We start from the raw sequence: 23,132 nt of genomic DNA, 5'->3' as shown, positions 1-23,132 counted from the left end.
TATCTAAATTGGTGTTCAGAAAAAAACCCTAGATTAAAAAAAGGTGGGTTGCTAAGGAACACTGATAAGAAACAAAGGCCAAAAGTAGTTTGGCTTTAAAAAATTTTACATTCCAAAAGAATATTGACTATGATCTGGAAGCAATTTTTTAAATCACAAGTTATTACAAATTATTCTGTATAAGTATGTTTTCTTTTTTAATATACATGTTCTTCTATATACATAGTATAGAAAAGCTAACAAGTCAGCTTGGCTATAATAATTGCATCATAAAAAAAGCAGATTACATTTTTGGGCTGCAACAATGCATCTTTCTTATAATTTTCAGTTCAGCTAATATATGCATGATAAAAACAAACAAGCATTAAAAGTATTCAAACCAAAAGGAAAAAATAAATTATATTTAAACTATTTATGTACATAATGGATATGTCTTAACTAACTAGCTATAATCAATTTATTCATCATTTTCAAGGCAATTTTTTTATGCTAACAGTTCTTTATTTTCAAGAAATGTATCTATTTCCCTCTGCCCAAGTGCTCCATACTTCCTTTTAGGAAGTACAGATGGGCATCACCTTTAGGAGTCTAGCACAATGGAGACGGTTTAAGGAGCCATGTTCCCCTACTGGGTATACCACTTCTTTAATGGTACAACAAACAGAAGAGATGACAAAAGCAAGCAAAGGCACTGTTAAGGAAAGCAGCAGCTTTGGGGACCAGATACAATGCTTAACTTGGCCTCAAGTTTCCTATTGTTTTCTAGTAAAAGATTAAGTTGTAGGCAGAGGTGCTCACTGGTTTTATCTGACATATGAAAAGGTATTGTGTTTTAACATAGGAGTGGTTGCTTTACTGCTCTCAACAATATGACATCTTAATCTAAGCTAAGTTTCTGGGAACTTCCTTCCAGAATTGAGCCAATTCTGCTGGGCCTTTGCCACATGACTGTTCCATTTCTGCAGCCACTATCGGAAACTGGTCTTGCATAGAAACAGTTAAACACCCAGGAAGAGACACAACTATGTCAGCAGATGCACCCGATTCACAGCTGCTATTGCTTGGCTTGACTCTATTTTTCTGGAGCAGTTGTTCTCACCTTAAATGCCATTAAATTTTTTAGTTACATTTGTCAACACCATTAAAGGTTTCTTCTCTCCAGATTCTATAGTTCCAAAACACAATTCTTCTGCTGGGTTGATGTGTACTAAGGGCCCTTTAAACACACTCAATATTTTCTTGAAAGCTTTCATCTTTGAATCAACCTTTTCACTCTCTTCTGCTTTGGAAGTAGGTTCAGTTGGGTTAATCTTTGGAAGAGCTGTTTGTTCTTCATTAGAAACTGTTTCGAAGGTTTCTTTACCATCACTTTCTGTATCTGTATCTTCTTTACTCCAGGTTTCATCCTCACTAATAGGCCTATTTTCACACAATGGTGTCTGGAAGTCATCATCTAATAGAGATAATCTTTTGCATATTGCAAAGTTTTAGGCTAACTTTATATGGTCAAAAATAGTTCTTTTATTTGACATTATATTGTTTTTAAAATACTTTCTTTTCAAACATTTCTTTTAACTGCAATTGGAACCCACGAGATTCATTTAAAACACTTCTCAACTCCAATGCATTTTAAAATAGTTTGAATTTTTAAAAATCAACCTGAGTATTAAAGACAATATGTTATTAGTCCAGAACATTGCATTCCAGAGTCAAGAATCTGAGTTTCTGTCCCACTGCTATCAGTATATATCTATATAATCTGAGGTGAGACATTTATGTGTTGTTTTCTTACTCTCTGTTCCATTTGCTATGTAACCTACTACTCTAAAACTTGGTAGGTTATAACAACAAACATTTTATTATATCTCACAATCTTTAGTCAGGAATCCAGGTAGGGTTTGGCTGGGCAATTTTCCTGCTCCACATGATATGGACTCGGCTCTTGGCTTCAAATCTCTCATGGCCTCTTTGTGATATTCAGCTGGCAGCTGTGCTGGCTCAAGGGCTCATGACTGTCTCACTCACAATGCCTGGTGCCTTGGGAGACTGGAAGGTTGGGCTTTGCTGAGCCCCTCTCTCACACCATGTCGTCTAACACCCTCTCCATGTGGTCTTTCCCACAGAGTTATCAGTTTTTTTAGAGAACAGATCAGGGCTTCAGCAGACAAAAGTGGAAGCTGCCAGTCCTCTTTACAGGCTAGTTCTAGAATCATCATAGCATCACTTTGACTAATGGTCAAAGAAATCACAGGCATTCCCAGACTCAAGGGAAGGGAAAACAGGCCCATCTCTCAATGGAAGGAGTATCAAAAATCTTCAACTCTTTAATCCACCACATACTCTTTTTTCTTTTTTAATGAGGCTAATAACAGGCATATTAACTAAGCTTGCTTTCAGCTTCTTGCTTCTGTGGCTTTCTCCCTCTTTGTATGTATTTCATTCTCTCATAAAGGACTCCAGTAAGAGGATTAAGACCTACCCTGGGCCATGCCTTAACTAAAGTAACTTCATCAAAAGTTCCTACTTAAAATAGGTTCACACCCACAGGAATGGATTAAGAACATGGTTTTCTGGGGTACATACAGTTGCAAACTACCTCAACCCCCAAAGAGTACCTGATCCCATCCAGACAACTGAATGGTAAGCTGGGGGGTGAAGAGAAAAGGTGCAGTGGGGACACAAATACACAGAATTAGTAACCCATTAGGAAAAATATTCTTTTTGAAGGCACAAATATTTTGTATATAATAATAATTGTGGAAAATGCCCTTTTAAAAATGCATTTAGTGCAAATACAAATGCAAGTGTTTTTTCCCTATGGCACTTAGTAGCCAGTTCTATCTTGACTGAGTTCTGTGCATAATGAAATAGGACTTAAAATATAATCCTTGTATTTTAAGTTGGAAGAGAAAGACTTCAATGTAAAAATTTTCCAATGGAAATACTCTATAAGCATAACAATAAATGGATTATCATCCACACCAGTACATTCCTTAGTATCACTTCGTCTCATGGAACCAAACAAAAGTCTTCAGTGGTAGTTTGTGGCAATTTAAAAAGTACATCAAAACCTTACATGCAATATGTTATTTTAGTTACTGTTTATATAAATACATTAAAGATAAGGAAGTACGCAGATTATACAGAGCCATGTACTAAGGTCAAATATTTCAAATGAAAATCTCCTTTCACACAAAAGAACCAGCTTGTCAAAAGTTTCTCACTGGTCAGAGAGGGGATAATTTGAACAAAGAACGACGACTGCAATTGATTGAAATAGTGAAAAAAAATTATTTATATATATTTAAAACACGCACATACATATAAAGCTATACACTCCACAGACAAGTCATCTGGTTTCCTCAACAAGTAATGATATATTGGGTGGTATCAGGGAGAGGGAGGACAAGATTAGATTGCAAGACACTAAGAGACAAAACAACCAAATACAGTGTGTAAGCCTAGTCTGGAAAAACCAACCATTAATATATTTTGTATATAACTGGGAAATTTGAAAATGGACTGTATGTTAGATATTTTAAAAATTAAGAAATATTATTAATATTTGTTAGATGTGATACTGACATCATAATTACACATGAAAAAAAAATTTTGATACATCCTTAAGTATTTAGATTAAAATGACATATGAAATGCGTTTTAAACAAAATAAAAGGGGGTAAGAAGAAACAAGTATGGCAAAATACTGATGGTTATTAAAACTGATTACAGATATTGGAGGCTCATGACACATTCTCTCTACTTCAGTGAATATTTAAAACTATTCATAATTTTTAAAAATAAGTCACCCTTTCAAAAATGTTTAATACATATAATTAACACATTTTATTATCAAGAAACTCAAGTACTTGAGTAGTAAGGTAGTAGGTATTTAAAAAGACTATTTCAGATTTAGAACACTGAAAAATGACAAGTCACAAAAGGACATATACAAAAGCAAGGATAATTAAAATATTAAATACTATCTAAATTAAAAGACCATAATTCCAACTGCTAAGTATAATCTTTATGTCTTGGTAGAAGCAGCTGCACAATTCCCATTCATGAAATTTACCCAAGCTTCTTATGAAGACTAAGAAGTCTCCTCACAAATTCAGTAATATAATTTACAGTAATCAGTGCTGGGGTTTTTTGTGTTTAAGCATGCACTATCACAGAAAGCACAAAATCTGATTTACAGGGATTTTCAGTTTCAGAAAAATTTATTTTATGCATCTTTTTAAAGTGCAAGCTACAAATATGCTATATCCTTAAAGTAAAAGCCTTCTAAAAGAAGTATGAGATAGCATCCCAATGTGCCAAGAGTGGTTATATAACTAACCGAAGGAAACTGGCAGTACTGTGCTAACTCTTTTTTAGTGTATCAACCTTCATTTTTGTAGCTGAATCCTCCACTTTTATTATACTACCAACCAAACATGTACTCCATTGCTTTGGATACAAGACTTTCATCTTTTTTTGGCGTTTGTCTGTCAGAAATAACCTATTTAAAAAGACACATACACAAAACAATTGTTAGATTATTGTTTCTTCAGTGTCACAGTCAAATCTAAACTTTAAAACAGCCAAATAACATGCATTTATAGCACTGAATTGTATACTTAAGATTAAAATATGGATATAGAAAACCTTTTAAGAATGGCAATAATCATTCCTTTGGTAAAGCAAATTACATGTGCCCCTTAAATGAGGAAACCAAACAAACAAAAACACAAAATTTCCAAGTGATAGGAGTTAAAATGGCAGTTAAAAAAAAAAAAAAAAAAACCTAAAGGAAAAAAAAAAAACACCTCTAGAATGGATGTCCTCCTAATTTCAAGGGAAATCAAAAGACTAAACTGTCACTACCTGCCCTACTAAAACAAAAGTTTCTTATTTGCTGTGTTTCAGGTCCTGTGTCCACAGCTGGGCAAGTTCAGAAGTCTAGGTTAATTAAGGAGGGAACAATAATATATTGAATGAGAGTCACAATATTTCTACCATTCTTTAGAAAATTTAATGAACTTCTCCCTTAAACTCCTCTGAAATGAGACAGCTTTGCTCTTTGAATCACAAGAGCTGGCCATGTATTCTTTTGATAACGAAAGCAACACTACAATCTGAGGTTCTTCATTTATGGTATCATCAGATTTAGTCATCAATTAAATAGGATTTTGTTCCTTTCTTGTGGCCAGAGAAGTCCACAAGAGAACCTTTTTAGGTATGCAAATACAACAGAAAAAACCTAACAAATTTTCAAAATGCTTTGAAAAGTGCAAACAAATTTTTAAAAAATTCAAGATAACTTTCCAGTTGGTCAAGATTCTAACTTTAAAATTGGAAATTGAGGAATTCAAAGTTTTCATCAAGGCAATCACCTAACAAGATATTTAATGGCATACAAATCATTCCAATGAAAAGAGTTAAATATGCTATGCACTTCAGTCTTTAACGTATGTTTTTTTATCCAATCCTTAAAATACCTGATAGTCACTAGTAGAAGCTTTATATGCTGTAGCAAGAGGTCTCATGGTAGAAATCCTAGGATTACTTCCAGATTGGGATGGTGTCCCTAAGGTTTTGATTGGTGGGGTAAAGGCTAGAGGTGGAGATGACAAAGCACATCTGTCACTGTTTTCCATGACACTCTGGAGAAAAAAAGATTAAATAATTCCTCTAATTATAACCATAATACATATTATCCAATATTGCATCCTACTTTTTATTAAAACAGGCACACTTTGACCTAATTCATCTTTAAATAACAACCTCAAACAGCCTCAATGCAACTATGGACCCACAAGGATAACAAATACTTTATGAAAAATCAGCAAGGAAAAATCAACAGGGAAGAAAAAGAGAATTATTGGAGGGCCTGGAGGGGAATACCTAAGTCTGATACTATTTAGTACCTAGCATCCTCAAATACTTCCACAGTCTCTGTAAACATCGGTTACAGCACAATGTAATAATTACACAACTACACAGCTAGAGTAATAGGTTATAACGTGTGCCTACCAACACCAAGCACAGTGCCTGGTATGTAATAGAAGTTCACATATATTTGTTTAAAGAACGTTATGACTGTTCTACAAGCCACACACAAAAGTTTAAATGTATTCAGTATTGCTTAATACATATATCAATAAAATATCTTTAAATAAAAATGACTAACAAAAATTTTCAGCCATTTAAAAGTTAACCATCAGTTACCATTCATGTGCAACATTTCACTTTTAAATAGTAACGTTCCTTTAAAGTATTAAAGAATTTGATGTTGTCTTGCACAAAACAGAACGGGTTAAAGTCAAAAGACCTAGAATCCAGACCTCACCTTTAACAACTTCAGACAAGATATAAACCCTCTTGGTCCCTATTTCTTTATCTAGAAAATGAAGGGGTTGGACTGGATTATTCCTAAATTCTAAACTGCTGTGACTATATTATCGTTGGCTTACCATAACAAGCATACTGTAAATATCAACAAATTTTACAAACTAAGAAAGACAAGCACAATGAAGCAAAGTGACATAATCACCAATGTCAATGCCTAGACTTGTGCTCTTCATGCAGATTAAGCTATTCCCTTTACATCAGCATAACTTACTTTATCTATACATGGTTTTACACCAATCATGATAGACTCTCCAAAAATCCTCCCATCTTTGCTTAAGGCTTTCCGGGCCTGCAATTTAGATTGGTAACGGATATGCATCCAATTTCCTGTGTTAGACATCTGCAAAAAATGAAGTCTCTTAAAATATAAAATATATAAAACCTAAATACAATGAATTCTAATAGAAAATAACACATGAAGAGAAATATACTTCCAACTTTTTATTTGGTTCCTTGTAATAAATTGTAATATTAAGAGTCCAACACAAATCCCACAAAACAGTTTCCATAATCTCTAGCTATCAATTCTCTAAGTAAAGTGTAACACAGCAAATATTCTCTGAAGGTGAATTAATTCTCAAAAGACAACTGTTAGGAAATTTTTTAAAACTGTATTCATCAATCTGATATTCTGTAGGAGCTAAGTCAATCTCCAGTAAAAGAAAAAACATGTTGTTTATAACACTGTGCAAGGAAAGATATTCTTTGGGAAGGAAGGAAGGGAAGGAAGGAGAAAGGAAGGGAGGGAGGGAGGAGCCCTCTGTAAGCTAAAAAAAGGGACGTTCTCATTTCCCTTTGTCTCTAATAAAGCAAGCTAAAATCAGAAAACAATAATATAACATTGGTATAATCTTTTTTTTTTTTGAAGACTGTGAACTGTTTAAGGAAAAAAAAAAGGTGGGGGGAGGGTGATCCTGAATCTCACTCGCCTCCTTAATTTCTCTCCTTATCTCTTTTTATCAAGCACTGCAATTTCTAGTCTTCCAGATTATAAAGAACATATTCTACCAAAACTTAGAAAAGGGGGGGGGGGGACCACTAACTTTTCCTCAGCCAAAATCTTAATTGAATAAAAATGAAGCCTTACCACATGTTTTAAGATATTCCCATATTGTGCAAATTGTAATAAAATATAGGATGCAGATGCTTGAGGAAACCTGAAAGAGTTGCCCAAACAAAACAATTAACTCCACAATAAATACAAATGCAAACTGCCACCTTACAAGTGTTTCAAGATACATTCCCCCCCAACTGTCTCAAACATTAGGAGATCCGCGATCATTGCAGTTACTCAAAAGTAAATACATTAGTAAGAGTTTTGAGCCAGTCAAATTCCACCTCTCAAAATCTTTAAAAATTCCAACTTCACTGCCATTATCACAAGCCTTGGAAAAGAACTATGCAGTTGAAGTTCTGTATATAGTTTAGTTTACACTGGGTGCATGTTTGGATGCAAATGTAAATAATTATGTATACTATGATTATTAAAAAGGAAAAGAATTTTAAATTAGTCCTATCTTTACACACTGATCACCACCTGAAAAGTATGAAATGCAGTCATAAAACAAAAATAAAAGGCAGTGACAGTATCAATGGCACAGAAACATTTAAAAGGATGGTTACCAAATTTTAATAGCCACTAGAGTATGGGAAAATTCTAAGTGACTTCTTTACTTCCTTCTTTATAAAGTTCTGTGTGGTTAGAATATTTTATAATGAGGAGTTACTAGTTTTACAGTCTACACAATAAAGATATTTTCAATTTGAAAGCAATAATAGCTATCGTGGTACAGAACTATCTATGTGGAAGTTCACTGACTAATCTCACTTATATGGAGCTTGGATGAGAACCCTACAGAAAAAAATTCTGAGTCACAAAAATAAATGTAAAATTCTACACATTAAAATCTACATAAGTAAAATACTTACTGCATTCAGAAGTGGAATTTTATTTTATTTTATGTAAGTTTGGATAGGAGATTTCTAAGCCCAGAGAAAAACAACAAATGAGTCAGGGTGTCTACAAAGCAGAGATAAAGAAAACTGAAAAGGAGAAAAAATGGCTCAAAAGAAGGGGAGTACCTGAGAAATAAAAATAATTCTTTTGAGTAGAAATTAATATTCCCAATACCCTTCAAAAGAATCACCCTAAAACAATGAATGATATTTCAAGATGACTCTGAGTCAGCAGGAAAAAGATACAGAAGATATATAAAATATTTTATCCTTTAGAGGAGAATGCTCTTGCAAACTTATATAAACGGTTACTAAAACTTGAAAGCATCAGAAAATAAATTGTTGGGAAAGAACTGTGATTTTAAAATGAAGAAAAAGACTAGCAGGACTCCCGGGGAGGAATGTAGACCTGGCATCGTGGGACGGAGAACATCTTCTTGACCAAAAGGGGGATGTGAAAGGAAATGAAATAAGCTTCAGTGGCAGAGAGAATCCAAAAGGAGCCGAGAGGTCACTCTGGTGGGCACTCTTACGCACACTTTAGACAACCCTTTTTAGGTTCTAAAGAATTGGGGTAGCTGGTGGTGGATACCTGAAACTATCAAACTACAACCCAGAACCCATGAATCTCGAAGACAGTTGTATAAAAATGTAGCTTATGAGGGGTGACAAGGGGATTGGGAAAGCCATAAGGACCACACTCCACTTTGTCTAGTTTATGGATGGATGAGTAGAAAAATAGGGGAAGGAAACAAACAGACAAAGGTACCCAGTGTTCTTTTTTACTTCAATTGCTCTTTTTCACTCTAATTATTATTCTTGTTATTCTTGTGTGTGTGCTAATGAAGGTGTCAGGGATTGATTTGGGTGATGAATGTACAACTATGTAATGGTACTGTGAACAATCGAAAGTACGATTTGTTTTGTATGACTGCGTGGTATATGAATATATCTCAATAAAATGAAGATTAAAAAAAAAAAAAAAAAAAGACTAGCAGAAGTATTTCAAGTAATTTAATTACTTGAGACACCATTACTATCAAGCCTAAAAAACAGACTTGGGAGTAGACATTCATGTCCCAACACACAGCCATTTCATAAGAACATAAAAATTTAAATATAAATGAAAAAGAAAACAACAAGAAGCCAGCCCAAACGCTATGGATATAGGATTGAGTGTGGGCTTTCTGGAGAACAAGGGTATACAATAATCCTACAGTGTACTTAAACAGAATCAGTAACACATACAACCTCTCTGGAAGGATACACACACAAAAAATAGCCATAACTGCCTTAGAGAGGTGAAAAAATGTAGCTGGGGGCAAAGGTGGAAGGGAAACCTTTTGAATTTTAAATTTTAAATAAATTGAGTACACAAAATCCACTAAACATGTATTGTACATTGCTCTTCCTTCAAGGAGCTCGTGTGATATTTTTGTATTTTTATCCCCAAAATAAATATAATAAGGTCCCATATCAGTATGGCAAATTACACTTTCATAAACAAATCTTATGTAGAAACAATATCAGCTTGTAAGTCAAAAGACCTGCTGAAGCTTTGCTATTAACTGGATGTGAATCTCTGAAGAAATTTCATTTAATCTGTCTATACTTCAGTTTCTCAGTTTTCTCATCTGATAATAAAAGTACTTTAAAGTACTTTTTGGACCTTTAAGTTCAAAATATACTCAAGACTGTTATCCTCTGTTTGTATCAATATTCAATGTTCTTTTTTGAATATTCAAGATTCTGTGTCTACAAAGTACCAACCCTGTGATATAGCATATACAAATAAAGTTCAATTTGTAAGTTCAAAACTGGATAAGCCCACTAAAAGGAGAGAAATAGCCACAAGAAAGAAGGAAAGGAACCTCGTAAGTCTAAATGGGAAACCTTGCTCAAACATACAGCAAATATGCTGAAGAGAAAATAAGTTGGGAAGAGATAAACAAATAATGAAAAAACTGTAAACAAACATTGAACCCTAGTTAATGATATACATGCTTAAGTGTCAGGATGACACATATTACTGATATCTGCAATTTAGCTCTAAAATATATATATTTTTTAAAAAAAGGTGACTTGACAAAGAGACAGACTGATAAAGCAAAAGCAGCAAACTATTAATTACAGAATGTAGGTGGTGACTGTATTGGTGTTTGCTGTGAATTCAACTTTTTTGCATGCCTGATAATATTCATTATAAAACGGGGTGGGGGTAATTTTTTTAAAAGGTAAATGACACAGAAAACTTACCCAAACACAGTCACCCAAGTGTCATCGAGGTGATCTTCTGAAGTCAGAGAATCTCCCTGAGTATAAAAAGGATCCAACTGGGCAGGAGATAATGTAGTCTTTCGTGGTTGGCCAATATTTGCCGGACTAAACATACTTTGTCCTATATCAGTATATTTTGTAAGTTAGTTACCAATATAAATACTTTGGTTTATTTTAAATCAAAGCTCTCCATTTTAAATGAAAAAAGTATGTCAGTAATTACATAAATAGTTCAAAATACACAACTATGATCAAATAATAATTTCCATACTACCATACAATTTGAGAAGTCAATAAGTAGGCATGGTTTATGATTTTGCAAAATGCTTTATTATCATTTAATACAAATTTGGTAAATGCTTTATTAATTTCCAAATGATCTCCAGTCAACCTCATAGATTTCTGCTGGATACATCTCCCAAACCTACCACTTTCATTGTGGCACCTCTGCCTTAAAAACATTCAGTAACTACTCATTTCCCACAGAACAAATCCAAATAGACTTAGCCTCAAGAATATGGTTCCAGCCTCATTTTTCCAGTATACCTTAAACTGCATCAATTCTAGCCCCTAAGAGCTGTGTGCCTGCAGTTTTCTTTTTTTCAGGTCATTTCCAATCTAAATTGTCTGTTCCTGTTCTTTTTTTCTTATCTTTCAATAACAGCTATTGATTGAGTGCTTTCTGTGTATCCAAAGTGCCATGGTGTATGTGTATTCAACATGCCATATATTCATTGTATATTTGTAATAAAGCATACAAACTATTCTTCTTTCATCTCTGTAGTAGTAATGATTCACACATTCAAGAAATATTTTTTCAGCTCTTATATATGCACCAAGCATCATTCTAGATATTGAGGAGACAATAGTGAACAAGTTTGACAAAGAATCCATTCACTCATGTGAACTTAAATTCTAGTGGGAGGAACACAAATAAGTCAATATTTAGTATGTTAGAAATCAGAAAATACTACAGAAAAAAAAATAAAATAAAGAAGGGAGATAGGAATTATGTATGTATCTGTGAGGAAGAATTTTTTTTTTAATGAAAAAAAATTTAACTGAAGTGCCATAAAAGCAAGAATCTGAAGAAGGGGGGCCAGGGAGGGGTGGACATGTCAATATTTGGAGAACTGCATGCTAAGCAGAGAAAACAGCAGGTACAAAACCCTAAACAAGGACATGCTTTGTGGTGAAGAAGCAGAAAGAAGGCCACTGCTCAGTAAGCAAGGGGGATTTGAGTCAGATAAAGTAGGTGATGAGAGCAGAGAGGTAGCAGAGAGGTAACAAGATAACATCATGAAGAAAAGCCTTGTAGGCCACTGTAAAGACTTTGGCTTTTATTTACCCCACATGAGTAGGTAAGCCATTGAAAATTCTAAGAAAAGGTGATAAGGGGACTTAAAATTTTGAAATGATGAGAAGTAGCATTTTATTAAGTACTTACTCTATTGCACTATTCTTAACATGCTTAAGTACATTTAATCCTATGAGACAGGTCCTATCAGTAGCTCTAACAAATCACAAAACAATGAGAAAAGCTATAATACCAATCTAGGCAATCTGAATCCAAAGCATGAGCTCTTAGGCAGTAATCTAGTCAAAACTTGTGTTTACTATAGCAGTACAACAAGTGTGATTTAGAGACCCCTGAGTCTCCAAAACCCTCTCATGGGAACAGCCAGCCCAAAATTATTCTCATAATAAGGCTGCATTTGCCGTTTTCATTCTCACTCTCTCATGAATATACACCAAACTTTTCCAGAGGCTACTTGACACTATTCAGTGCAGAAATAAGTAAGACAATTTAGCAGTATTTTATTAAGCTAGACATTAAAAAAAAAAAAAAAATCAAGTACCTAGGAATAAACTTAACCAAAGACGTAAAGGACCTATACATAGAAAACTACATAACTTTACTAAATGAAATAGAAAGGGACCTAAAAAGACGGAAAAATATTCCTTGTTCATGGATAGGAAGGCTAAATGTCATTAAGATGTCAATTCTACCCAAACTGATATACAGATTCCATGCAATCCCTATCAAAATTCCAACAACATACCTTGTAGACTTGGAAAAGCTAGTTATCAGATTTATTTGGAATGGGAAGATGACTCAAATTGCTAAAAACATTCTAAAAAAGAAAAACGAAGCAGGAAAACTTACACTCCCTGACTTTGAAACTTATTATAAAGCCACAGTAGTCAAAACAGCATGGTACTGGCACAAAGATAGACATATTGATCAATGGAATTGAATTGAGAATTCAGAAATAGACCCCCAGATCTACGGCAGACTGATCTTTGATAAGGCCCCCAAAACCAGTGAACTGGGACATAACAGCCTATTCAACAAATGGGGCTGAGATAGCTGGATAACCAGATCCAAAAGAATGAAAGAGGACCCCTACCTCACACCCTACACAAAAATTAACTCAAAATGTATTAAAGACCTCAACAGAAGAGACAGTACCATAATACTCCTAGAAGATAATGAAGGGAAACATCTTCAAGACCTTGTATTAGGCGGCCACTTCCTAGACCTCACACCCAAAGCACAAGCAACAAAAGAAAAAATAGATAAATGGGAACTCCTCAAACTTAAAAGCTTCTGTACCTCAAAGGAATTTGTCAAAAAGGTGAAGAGGCAGCCAACTCAATGGGAAAAAATTTTTGGAAACCATGTATCTGACAAAAGACTGATATCTCACATATATAAAGAAATCTTACAACTCAATGACAATAGTACAGACAGCCTAATTATAAAATGGGCAAAAGATATGAAAAGACAGTTCTCTAAAGAGGAAATACAAATGGCCAAAAAACACATAAAAATGTTCAGCTTCACTAGCTATCAGGGAGAGGCAAATTAAGACCACAATGAGATACCATCTCACACCGATTAGACTGGCTGCCATTAAACAAACAGGAAACTACAAATGCTGGAGAGAATGTGGAGAAACTGGAAATCTTATTCATTGTTGGTGGGACTGTATAATGGTACAGCCACTCTGGAAGACAATCTGGCAGTTCCTTAGAAAACTAGATATAGAGTTACCCTTTGATCCAGCAATTGCACTTCTCAGTATATACCTGGAAGATCTGAAAGCAGTGACACAAACAGATATCTGCACACCAATGTCCATAACAGCAATATTCACAATTGCCAAGAGATGGAAACAACCTAAATGTCCTTCAACAGATGAGGAGATAAACAAAATGTGATATATACACATGGAATACTACATGGCAGTAAAAAGGAACGATGTCGTGAAACATGACAACATGGATGAACCTTTAAGTCATAAAGCTGAGTGAAATAAGCCAGGCACAATAAGAGAAATAGTGTATGTTATCACTAATGTGAACACTGAAAACTGTAAAATAAATGGTTTATATTGTAGAATGTAGGGAACCTAGCGATAGACAACCAATAGTGAAGGGGGAACGATAATCTAATAAGAACAGATAAGTTATTGCGGGTTAACTTAATGTTCCGGGAATGCTCAGGAATGACTATGGTTTGTTAATTTCTGGGAGGTATGGTAGGAACAAGTTCACAGAGAGGTAGTTATTTTAGGTTATTTGTTTTTCTTATTCCTTTCCTTAGCCTCTTTATTTTCTTGGGGTAGAGTAGGAACATGTTGGAAGTAATGTAGTTATCTTAGGTTGTTTTTTCTTATTCCTTTCTTTTGGTTTTGTTTGAAATGTTTATTATTATTATTCTTTTTTTTAATTTTCTGAAAAAGTTAACTAAAAAAAAAAAAGAAGAAAAAAAAAAATACATATATATATGCAGAGCCCCCTGAGGAGCTGGAAGAAAATGCAGAGGTGTTGGACTTCCTCACCTGGATGGTTTCTGATGTTCTCACAAACACTGAGGACAGGCGGTTTGATGTGCCGAGCCCTCTATCACAGGACTTGACTTCACGAAGCTTTACTGCAAAGGAGAGACTAGGCCTGCTTATAATTGTGCCTAAGAGTCTCCCCCGAATACCTCTTTGTTGCTCAGATGTGGCCCTCTCTCTAGCTAAGCCAACTTGGCGGGTGCAACCACTGCTGTACCCCTACGTGGGATCTGACACCCAGAGGTGTAAATTTCCCTGGCAACATGGGATATGACTCCCAAGATGAATCTGGACCCCACATCATGAATTGAGAACATCTTGACGAAAAGGGATGTGAAATGAAATGAAATCAAGTTTCAGTGGCTGAGAGACTCCAAACATAGTCAAGAGGTCACTCTAGTGGGCACTCTTACACACTATATAGATAACCCTTTTTAGGTTTTAATGTATTGGAATATCTAGAAGTAAATACCTGCAACTATCAAACTGCAACCCAGTAGCCTTGACTCTTGAAGACGTATGTATAACAATGTAGCTTACAAGGGTGACAGTGTGATTGTGAAAGCTTTATGGATCACACTCTCTTTTATTCAGTGTATGGATGGATGAGTAGAAAAATGGGGACAAAAAAAAAACTAAAGGAAAAACAGGGGGTGGGAGGGGGAAGCAATTTGGGTGTTCTTTTTTTACTCTTATTTTTTATATTCTTATTTTTACTTTTTCTGGTACAAGGAAAATATTCAAAAAACAGATCGGGGTCATGAATGAACAACTATATGATGGTAATGTGAACAAGTGATTGTACACTTTGGATGACTGTATGGTATGTAAATATATCAATAAAATTGAATTAAAAAAAGATTTGAAAACAATAAAACTGCCACTTTCCCCACAAAAACTTCTTTTGGAAAATATTTTCATTTTTAAAAAGTTTACTTTTATGTGGAACAGGTTTATTTTAAATGCATAAATAAAATTTTTTCAGTTTTAATTTCTAATGCTAATTACAGTAGCTATAATCCATACAAACCAAAGTTCTTGGCCTTCAATTTTTAAGAGTGTAAAGGGAGTCCTGAAACTAAAAAGTTTGAGAATCAGTGTTCTATAGAGCCTTGGTTATAATTCACACTCCATTTTACTAATTTTCTGGAGACTCCATGCTCAACACATTATAACTATATGAATGTCTACTGCCTTGCCATTTGTCCTGAATTCGCAATTAAGTAAAAAATCACCCTAAGTCTTTCCAAACTATGTGTCGTCAAATGGATTTCTTGAATTATGTGCTTCAGTAATAAGAGATTCTTCACCAAGGGGCGGAGAGAGGACAGCTTCTTTGGCAAAAGTTTTATAAAAGGCTGCATACTTTATTGACCTTATGGGAGATTTACAACACACATGAGCATATTAAACACTCTGAGAAGTTTCTAAGAAATCTTTATAACTTCATTTAAACCAAAATCTCCTATACTTACTTGACCACATTTTAACAGACAGAACACACATTTTGGTAAATTGTGATCTTGTGTCAAGTACCTCCTATATGCTTTATAAATATGTCTAGCAGGAAGAACTTACAGGGAGAAAGCCTATTAGGAAATGAATAATAAAGCCATTATTCAAATCCAAAGTTGAGATGCAAAAAGGGTTACCAACTGAGTTTTAATTTCCTATTCATTAATATAGAATGATTTCCTCAGAATCATACAAAGAGAAAATTTTCTTAACAATCAAGCTATATTCAATGACCAGACAGTGACATAGTTAACCTATCACAAAGAGCTAAACAGTCAAGTTACTCTCGAGATTTCATTATAATTCTCAAAAAGTAAAAGTCACAAAAAAGTAGACCAAAGAGTCCCCTCCCCAAATTATTTTGAGAGATTATTTTTATGCTAATCCCTTATATTCCAACTGCTACTGAATTACAAAAAAATAAGAATAACTTTAATGTATAAGGTAAAAAAGATATCACATCTTATTTTTTGGAAGACAACATACCACTGTGTTAGGAGCTCACAACTGGATGGCAGAAGGTAAGTGTTGCTGGCCCTAATCACTTACTACAGTGGAGATCATCAAGTAGTGGGAAGAGGACAGGTTTTGTAGTCAGTTCACATGGCAATTCTATCATTTACTCTCAGAACCAGGGCAAGTTATTGAGCCTCGCTTCTCAAATATTACATTAATAATAACTACAACATTAAAGACGATGACAGCTAGCATGTATTATACTACATACAAGGCCCTATTCCAGGTGTTTTAAGTGTATTAATAATACTAAAAGCAATTCTATGGTGCAATGAAGATGAGTGCTGCTTCAGGAAGGCTGCTCCAGGCTTTGGTGGCCCAACGCATGAGCACCGTTCTTTGGGGCATTTCAGCTGCTGCAGCCCTTAAACCTGCTGCTTCTGGAAGAAAGTGCTTGGCAAACATGGTATGGTCTGGTTATGACTAAGCAAAATTTGCCTTCAGCACCACTTCCTCAAACTACACTCCTGCTGTTCACCCAGCATGCAACCTATTTTAAGGGTACAGCTGTTGTCAATGGAGAGTTCAAAGAACTAAGCATTGATGACATAAAAGGGAAATATTTGGTGCTTTTCTTCTATCCTTTGGGTATCATGTTTGTGTATCCTACAGAAATTTTTGCTTTTAGTGACAAAGTCAATGCATTTCATGATGTGAACTGTGAAGTGGTTGCTGTTTCAGTGGATTACCACTTCAGCCATCTTGCCTGGATAAATACACCAAGGAAGAATGGCTGCTTAGGCCACATGAACATCGCACTCTTGTCAGATTCAACTAAACAAATATCCCGATCTATGGTGTGCTATTAGGAGGTGCTGGTCTTGCACTTGCAACTAAGAGGTCTCTTCATAACTGACCCCAATGGAGTCATCAAGTATTTGCATGTCAATGATCTCCCAGTGGGCCAAAGCCCCTCTGCTTGGTGAAGGCATTCCAGTTTGTGAAGACCCACAGAGAAGTCTGCCTGGAAAACCAGACACCAGATTCTCCTACAGTCAAGCCAAATCTGACTGCTTCCAAAGAATACTCTGAGAAAGTAAATCAGTAAATCACCCCATGTACACCTGCAGCTTCTCACTTCTCATACCAGAGAAGAACCTCAAATTGGAATCCACTTTCTGCATTTCGAAGATGACTGTGTATAGAAGGCAGAAAAAACTATTACGCTTATATTCATTAATATTACTCTGAAAATGTTTTTGCAACATTGGCGAAGGCTCTTTAAACCAGGTTAGTTGCTAATCTAAGGAGTCCTTTATTTGTAACATCCTAATGGCTAGCTCTTTTCTGTAGAATGCCTATTTTGCCTATTTCTTGTATCATGTCTTCAGTGGGAAAAGGAAACACTCTTCTTTCTCAGCCTTCCTTGAAACTTTGGGTATACCAAAGTTGTACAGCAAACATTCAAAGCTTCTGATCAAGGGTCCTGAAATTTTCTCCTTTAACTTCTTTGTATTAAACTGAATTTTCTTAAGATATCAAAGATCATAGTTTCAAGTTGTTAGCATCAGCTGTCTAATTTAACTCCTACAATGAATGTGCATGTGACTGAAATAAATGGGAACTGCATTTAAAAACACTTATGGTAGCAAAGTGAATTACCTGATCATGCACGATCCCATTCAAGATTTGTAGTTTACATAGTTAATTTACTTATTTTATTCATTAGCTGAAATGTCTACACATTTCTAGATATTGATTGGGTGTAATTATAAGATATTTATTGAGTCCAGGGATTGTATTTTGAAATTATTGTAATTTCTTTCTTGAAGTGTTCCCATGGGAAGTATATAATAAAAAATAAACATTTTAAAACAAAATAATAATAAAACAATTCTGAAATGGAAACTGCCATCTTCATTTTACATGGGGAAAGTAAGATACAAATGTATATAAAATACCTATTCTGTATAGATGAATATTAACTGAGAGAGCACATTTAAAGGGCCCAATAAATGTTAGTTTCCTCAGTTACTATATCCATAAATGAACCTGTAACATAAGCCTTATCTGTCACCCCCAGAATCAAATGGGACAGTAGACAGACCAGAACTCCAAAAAGTTAACTACTTCAACAATATTTAAGTTTTATAATATAAATGATGCAGTTGGTATAATTATTTCTCTGTGTCAACAGCCCAAATATATTCAAAATCAAGTCTAAAAGATTTCTGGAATGATGTCTATCTCTTGCTCATAGAGTTAGAATCTAGACTACAGGTCATCAGGGGCTGTGTCGGGGGTTGAGAATGGGCAGTTAAAGCTTAACTTGTACAGTAGTTCTATTTGGGTTGATTCTAACATATTGGTAATGGATGGGATGATGGTGATGGTAACCTAACACTGTGAATGTAAGTAACAGCACTGAATTATGTAAGTGATTGTGGCTAAAGGGAAATTTTTAGGTCATATGTTACTAGAATAAAAATTAAAAGATAAAACATAGGACTGTACAACACAATGAACCATATCATAAATGATGGACTATGGTTAATAGTACAATTATAAAAATGTTCTTTTATGAATTGCAACAAATGTACCATACTAATGCAAAGTATTAATAACTCGGGGAGGGAAGGGAGTATATGGGAACACTATTTTTTATATGATTTTTCTGTAAACCCACAACTTGCCTAATTAAAAAAAATTTTTTTAATTTATATGGAAAGGTAAGGGGCCTTGAATAGCCAAAACCATCTTGAAAAGAAGAACACAGCTGGAGGATTCACTTGGCAATCTTAAAACTTATTACAAAGCTGCTGTTCATCCAAGTGACACAAGAACGGACAGAGACCGATGGAATAGAACTAAGAGTTCAGAGATCACTCTCACATTCATGCCCTACTGATTTTTGACAAGGGTGCCAAATCCACTCAATTGGGAAAGAAGAGTTTCTTTAACAAATGGTGCTGGTAAAAACTTAATATCCATATGCCAAAGAGTGAAGGTGGACCCCTATTTTGCACCATAAACAAAAATCAATTCAAAATGGATCAAAGGCCTAAATACACAAACGAGAACCATAAAACTCCTAGAAGAAAACACAGGGAAGCATCTTCAAGATCTTGTGTCAGGCAATGGTTTTTTAGACTTTACACCAAAAACACAAGCAACAACAAAAAAATATATAGAAAAGTGGGATTGCATCAGAATTTAAAACTTCAGTGCATCAAAAGAAAAAGACAACCCACACAATGGGAGAAAATATTTGGAAACCACATATCTGACAAGCGTTTAATATCAGAATATATAAAGAAATCCTAAAGCTTGACAAGCAAAAAGACAAATTTAAAAATGGGCAAAACACTTGAATAGGCATTTCTCCAAAGAAGATACATAAATGGCCAAAAAGCACATGAAAAGATGCTCAGCATCATTAGCCATTAGGGAAATGTAAATCAAAACCATAATTTGAGATATCATTTCACACCTACCAGAATAGCTGCTATTAAAAAAACAGAAAATTACAAGTGTTGGAGAGAATGTGGAGAAATAAGAACACACGTTAGTTGGTGGGAATGTAAAATGGTGCAGCCACTGTGGAAGACAGTTTGTCAGTTCCTCAGAAAACAAAGGACACAGTTACCACATGAACCAGCAATCCCACTCCAAGGTACATACCCAAAAGAATTGAAAACAGAGACTCGAACAGATATTTGCACACCAATGTTCAGAGTAGCATTATTCATAATTGCCAAAAGTTGGAAGCAAACCAAGAGTTCATCAACAAATGAATGGAAAAAAAAAAAAATGTGGAATATACATACAATGGAATATTATTCAGCCATAAAAAAAGAATGAAGTTCTGATACATGTAACAACATGGATGAACCCTGAAGAGATCACAAAAGGACAAATAATGTTTGAACTCACTGCTATGAAATAATTAGAATAAGCAAATTCAGACAGTTATAAACTAGAATACAGGTTACCAGAGGCCAGGGTGGGTGTAGGAAATTGGGAGTTAATGTTTAAATTGAACAGCATTTCTGTTTGGGGTGATGGGTAAGTTTTGGTAATGGACTGTGGTAAGAGTAGCATAATATGATGAACATAATTAACAGCACTGAATTATATATTTTGAATGTATTTAAAAGGGAAAATTTTACATCGTATGTATGTTAGTAGAATAAAAATTTTTAAGAAAATAGGACTATAGAACACAGTGAACCCTACTGTAAACCAAAGACTATAGTTAATAGTCCAATTATAAAAATGTTCTTTCATCAATTGTAACAAATCTACCACCCTAATGCATAGTATATGGGAACTCTGTATTTTATGCACGATTTTTCTTTAAACCTACAACTTCTCTAATAAAAATTAAAATGGGCAAAAGACTTGAATAGACATTTCTCCAAAGAAGATGTATACATAGCCAATAAACACATGAAAAGATGCTCAACATCATTAGCCATTAGGGCAATGCAAATCCAAACCACAAAGAGAAACCATTTCATACCCACTAGAATGGCTTCCATTTAAAAAACAGAAAAGTACAAGTGGTAGAGAGAATGTGGAGAAACAAGAACACTTGATCATTGCTGGTGACAATGTAAATGGTGGAAGACAGTTTGGCAGTTCCTGGGAAAATTAAGTATAGTATTACCACATGAACTGGCAACCCCACTTCTAGGTATATAACCAAAATTATTAAAAGCAAGGACTTAAACAGATCTTGGAGACATTATTAACAACTGCCAAAAGATGGAAGCTCATGTATCCATCAACAAATACATGGCTAAGCAAAATGTGGTATATACATACAATGGAATATTACTCAGCTGTAAAAAAGGAAGGGGTTCTGATATATGCAACAACCATGGTTGTTTTAAAAACCACAGAATTGTACCACACAGTGAATGAACTGTAATATAAACTATGGACTACAGTTAATAGGGTGATTATATTGTTTCATCAATTTTAACAGAAAAGTATCATACTAATGCAAAGCATTAATAAGAAAACTGTGCATGTGAGGAGAGGTTTATGGAAACTCTGCTTTCTTTGTGATTGTTCTGTATACCTGCAACTCCTCTAACAAAAAAAGAAAAAAAAAGGAAAAACATTTGCCCATACATTTGAAACGAACTTATCAATTGGTGGCCCTTTATTAGATAAACAGAAACACATACTCATACAAAAGATACTCTTAAACTTGGTTCTTACTACAAAGTCATGACTTAAATACAGTAAAAGGCTTTTTATTGTAATATCTAAGCTACTTCAAAAATTGTATGTTCTGTTTTACCATTAAGAAAGTACTATTTAGTTATGCTACATCATGTAACAACCTTCAAGTAAGAAATTAAATGAAGGCTCAAATTGGGACAACCATTATGACCTTTAAAAATAAAAACAAATCAAAATTAACTCTCAAATGAATAAGCAATCTAATTTTTGCCCTGTCAACTACTCTGAAAAATATAATTACTTACACATAATCTAAAACTATTTACATAACTTTAGCATAATTGCCCCCCACCTTTAATGTTTAATTGCGCCACTGATTTTACTTCCTTTCAATCAAACTTCTGGTACCCACATGCTATGCTTTATAAGATGAAACCTATCAAACCACATCAAATCAGACTTTAATGTATCTCCCTTGATAAATCACTATTCAAATACTCTCTATAACATCAATGTGGAAGGTAAAAGACGTTATTACCCTACATGAGCATGCCTTCTAAAATTAAGAACAGATTCAATTACTTCAAAGTAGACCAATGACCAAATGAAAACAAAAGAGCTAGAGGGAGTGGTAAAGTTGAAAACAGATATATGGTAAAGTAGCCAAAGACACAGTCAACAGTGGATACAATAACATCCAATCAAACATGATGAACTGAACACTTGTATTCATCTCCAATTTCTCCCAAAAACCTAATGACAGTCATTCTACAAAGTCTCAGGTTTGGCAGAGCATCAGCACTGTCAAAAGTGTGAGAGAGGCTCCTCGCTGAAAACAAGGAAAACTAGCCATACAGAAAGAGTCATAATAAGGGATTATATACAGGATTAGATTCCAAGTCCCTCCACATCCTAAGCACCTAAATGACTATCACTTTCCACTCTGCTCCTAAGAGAAGAAGCATTTTTAGTCTCTGAAGAAAATGAACCTGAAAGGCTCAGGATTCAGTAAGTCCAGTCACAGTGAAGAGCAAAAATAAAGGGAATGATTAAGTGAAAATCTGCATTTTAAAAGGGGGACTTCCCGTTCTATACTCAGAACACCAGTTTAGATACTAAGGTCGAATGTTAAGAATTCTTCCAGGGAAAACTTAGAAGAAAAACCTATATATGCTGAAATCTGAGGCTTCCCAACACAAAGCAACTCACTGTCCAAGTCCCTTAAAATCAAGACTAATAACCCTCTCTCCATGAATCCCACTTTCGTCCAATGTTGAACACTACACACACACAAACACACAGATTCCAAGTAGGTTTTTAATTCTTCATTCAATAAATATGCCTCAACAGTGGCCCCTGCCCGGCACACTCTGCCCTCGCTCCTCCCGCCTGGCCACTGCAGAGGTTGCTTCAGCCTCTCCCTCTCACTGCCCTAGCTGCCCCATGGAGAAGAGCTCAAGTTGTGGGAGTCTTGGCTCCCAGCTAGCAGCG

At 34.8% G+C, this 23,132-nt stretch overlaps 1 protein-coding gene and 2 pseudogenes across 1 annotated transcript in view; 1 reads left to right on the top strand and 2 right to left on the bottom strand.

The window, feature by feature from the left end:
- Positions 1–211: 211 nt before the first annotated feature.
- On the bottom strand, positions 212–2,255 carry LOC119543768 (annotated as a pseudogene).
- A 1,016-nt stretch (positions 2,256–3,271) lies between these two features.
- NUP35 (nucleoporin 35) overlaps positions 3,272–23,132 on the bottom strand; it is a 43,720-nt gene continuing 23,859 nt past the window's right edge. The window contains exons 5-9 of the mRNA XM_037849309.1: positions 10,609–10,750; positions 7,484–7,553; positions 6,608–6,736; positions 5,484–5,648; positions 3,272–4,504 (exon numbers count right to left, since the gene is read on the bottom strand). Of these exons, the coding sequence (XP_037705237.1) occupies positions 4,427–4,504; positions 5,484–5,648; positions 6,608–6,736; positions 7,484–7,553; positions 10,609–10,750 (584 nt within the window). The 3' untranslated portion in view covers positions 3,272–4,426. The remainder of the gene's footprint in view (positions 4,505–5,483; positions 5,649–6,607; positions 6,737–7,483; positions 7,554–10,608; positions 10,751–23,132) is intronic.
- On the top strand, positions 16,786–17,556 carry LOC119544144 (annotated as a pseudogene).

The sequence above is a fragment of the Choloepus didactylus genome, chromosome 9 (assembly GCF_015220235.1).
Source record: "Choloepus didactylus isolate mChoDid1 chromosome 9, mChoDid1.pri, whole genome shotgun sequence".
NCBI lineage: Eukaryota > Metazoa > Chordata > Mammalia > Pilosa > Megalonychidae > Choloepus > Choloepus didactylus.
Note: the sequence above shows the minus strand (reverse complement) of the source record. Positions and strands in the feature narration are given on the sequence as shown.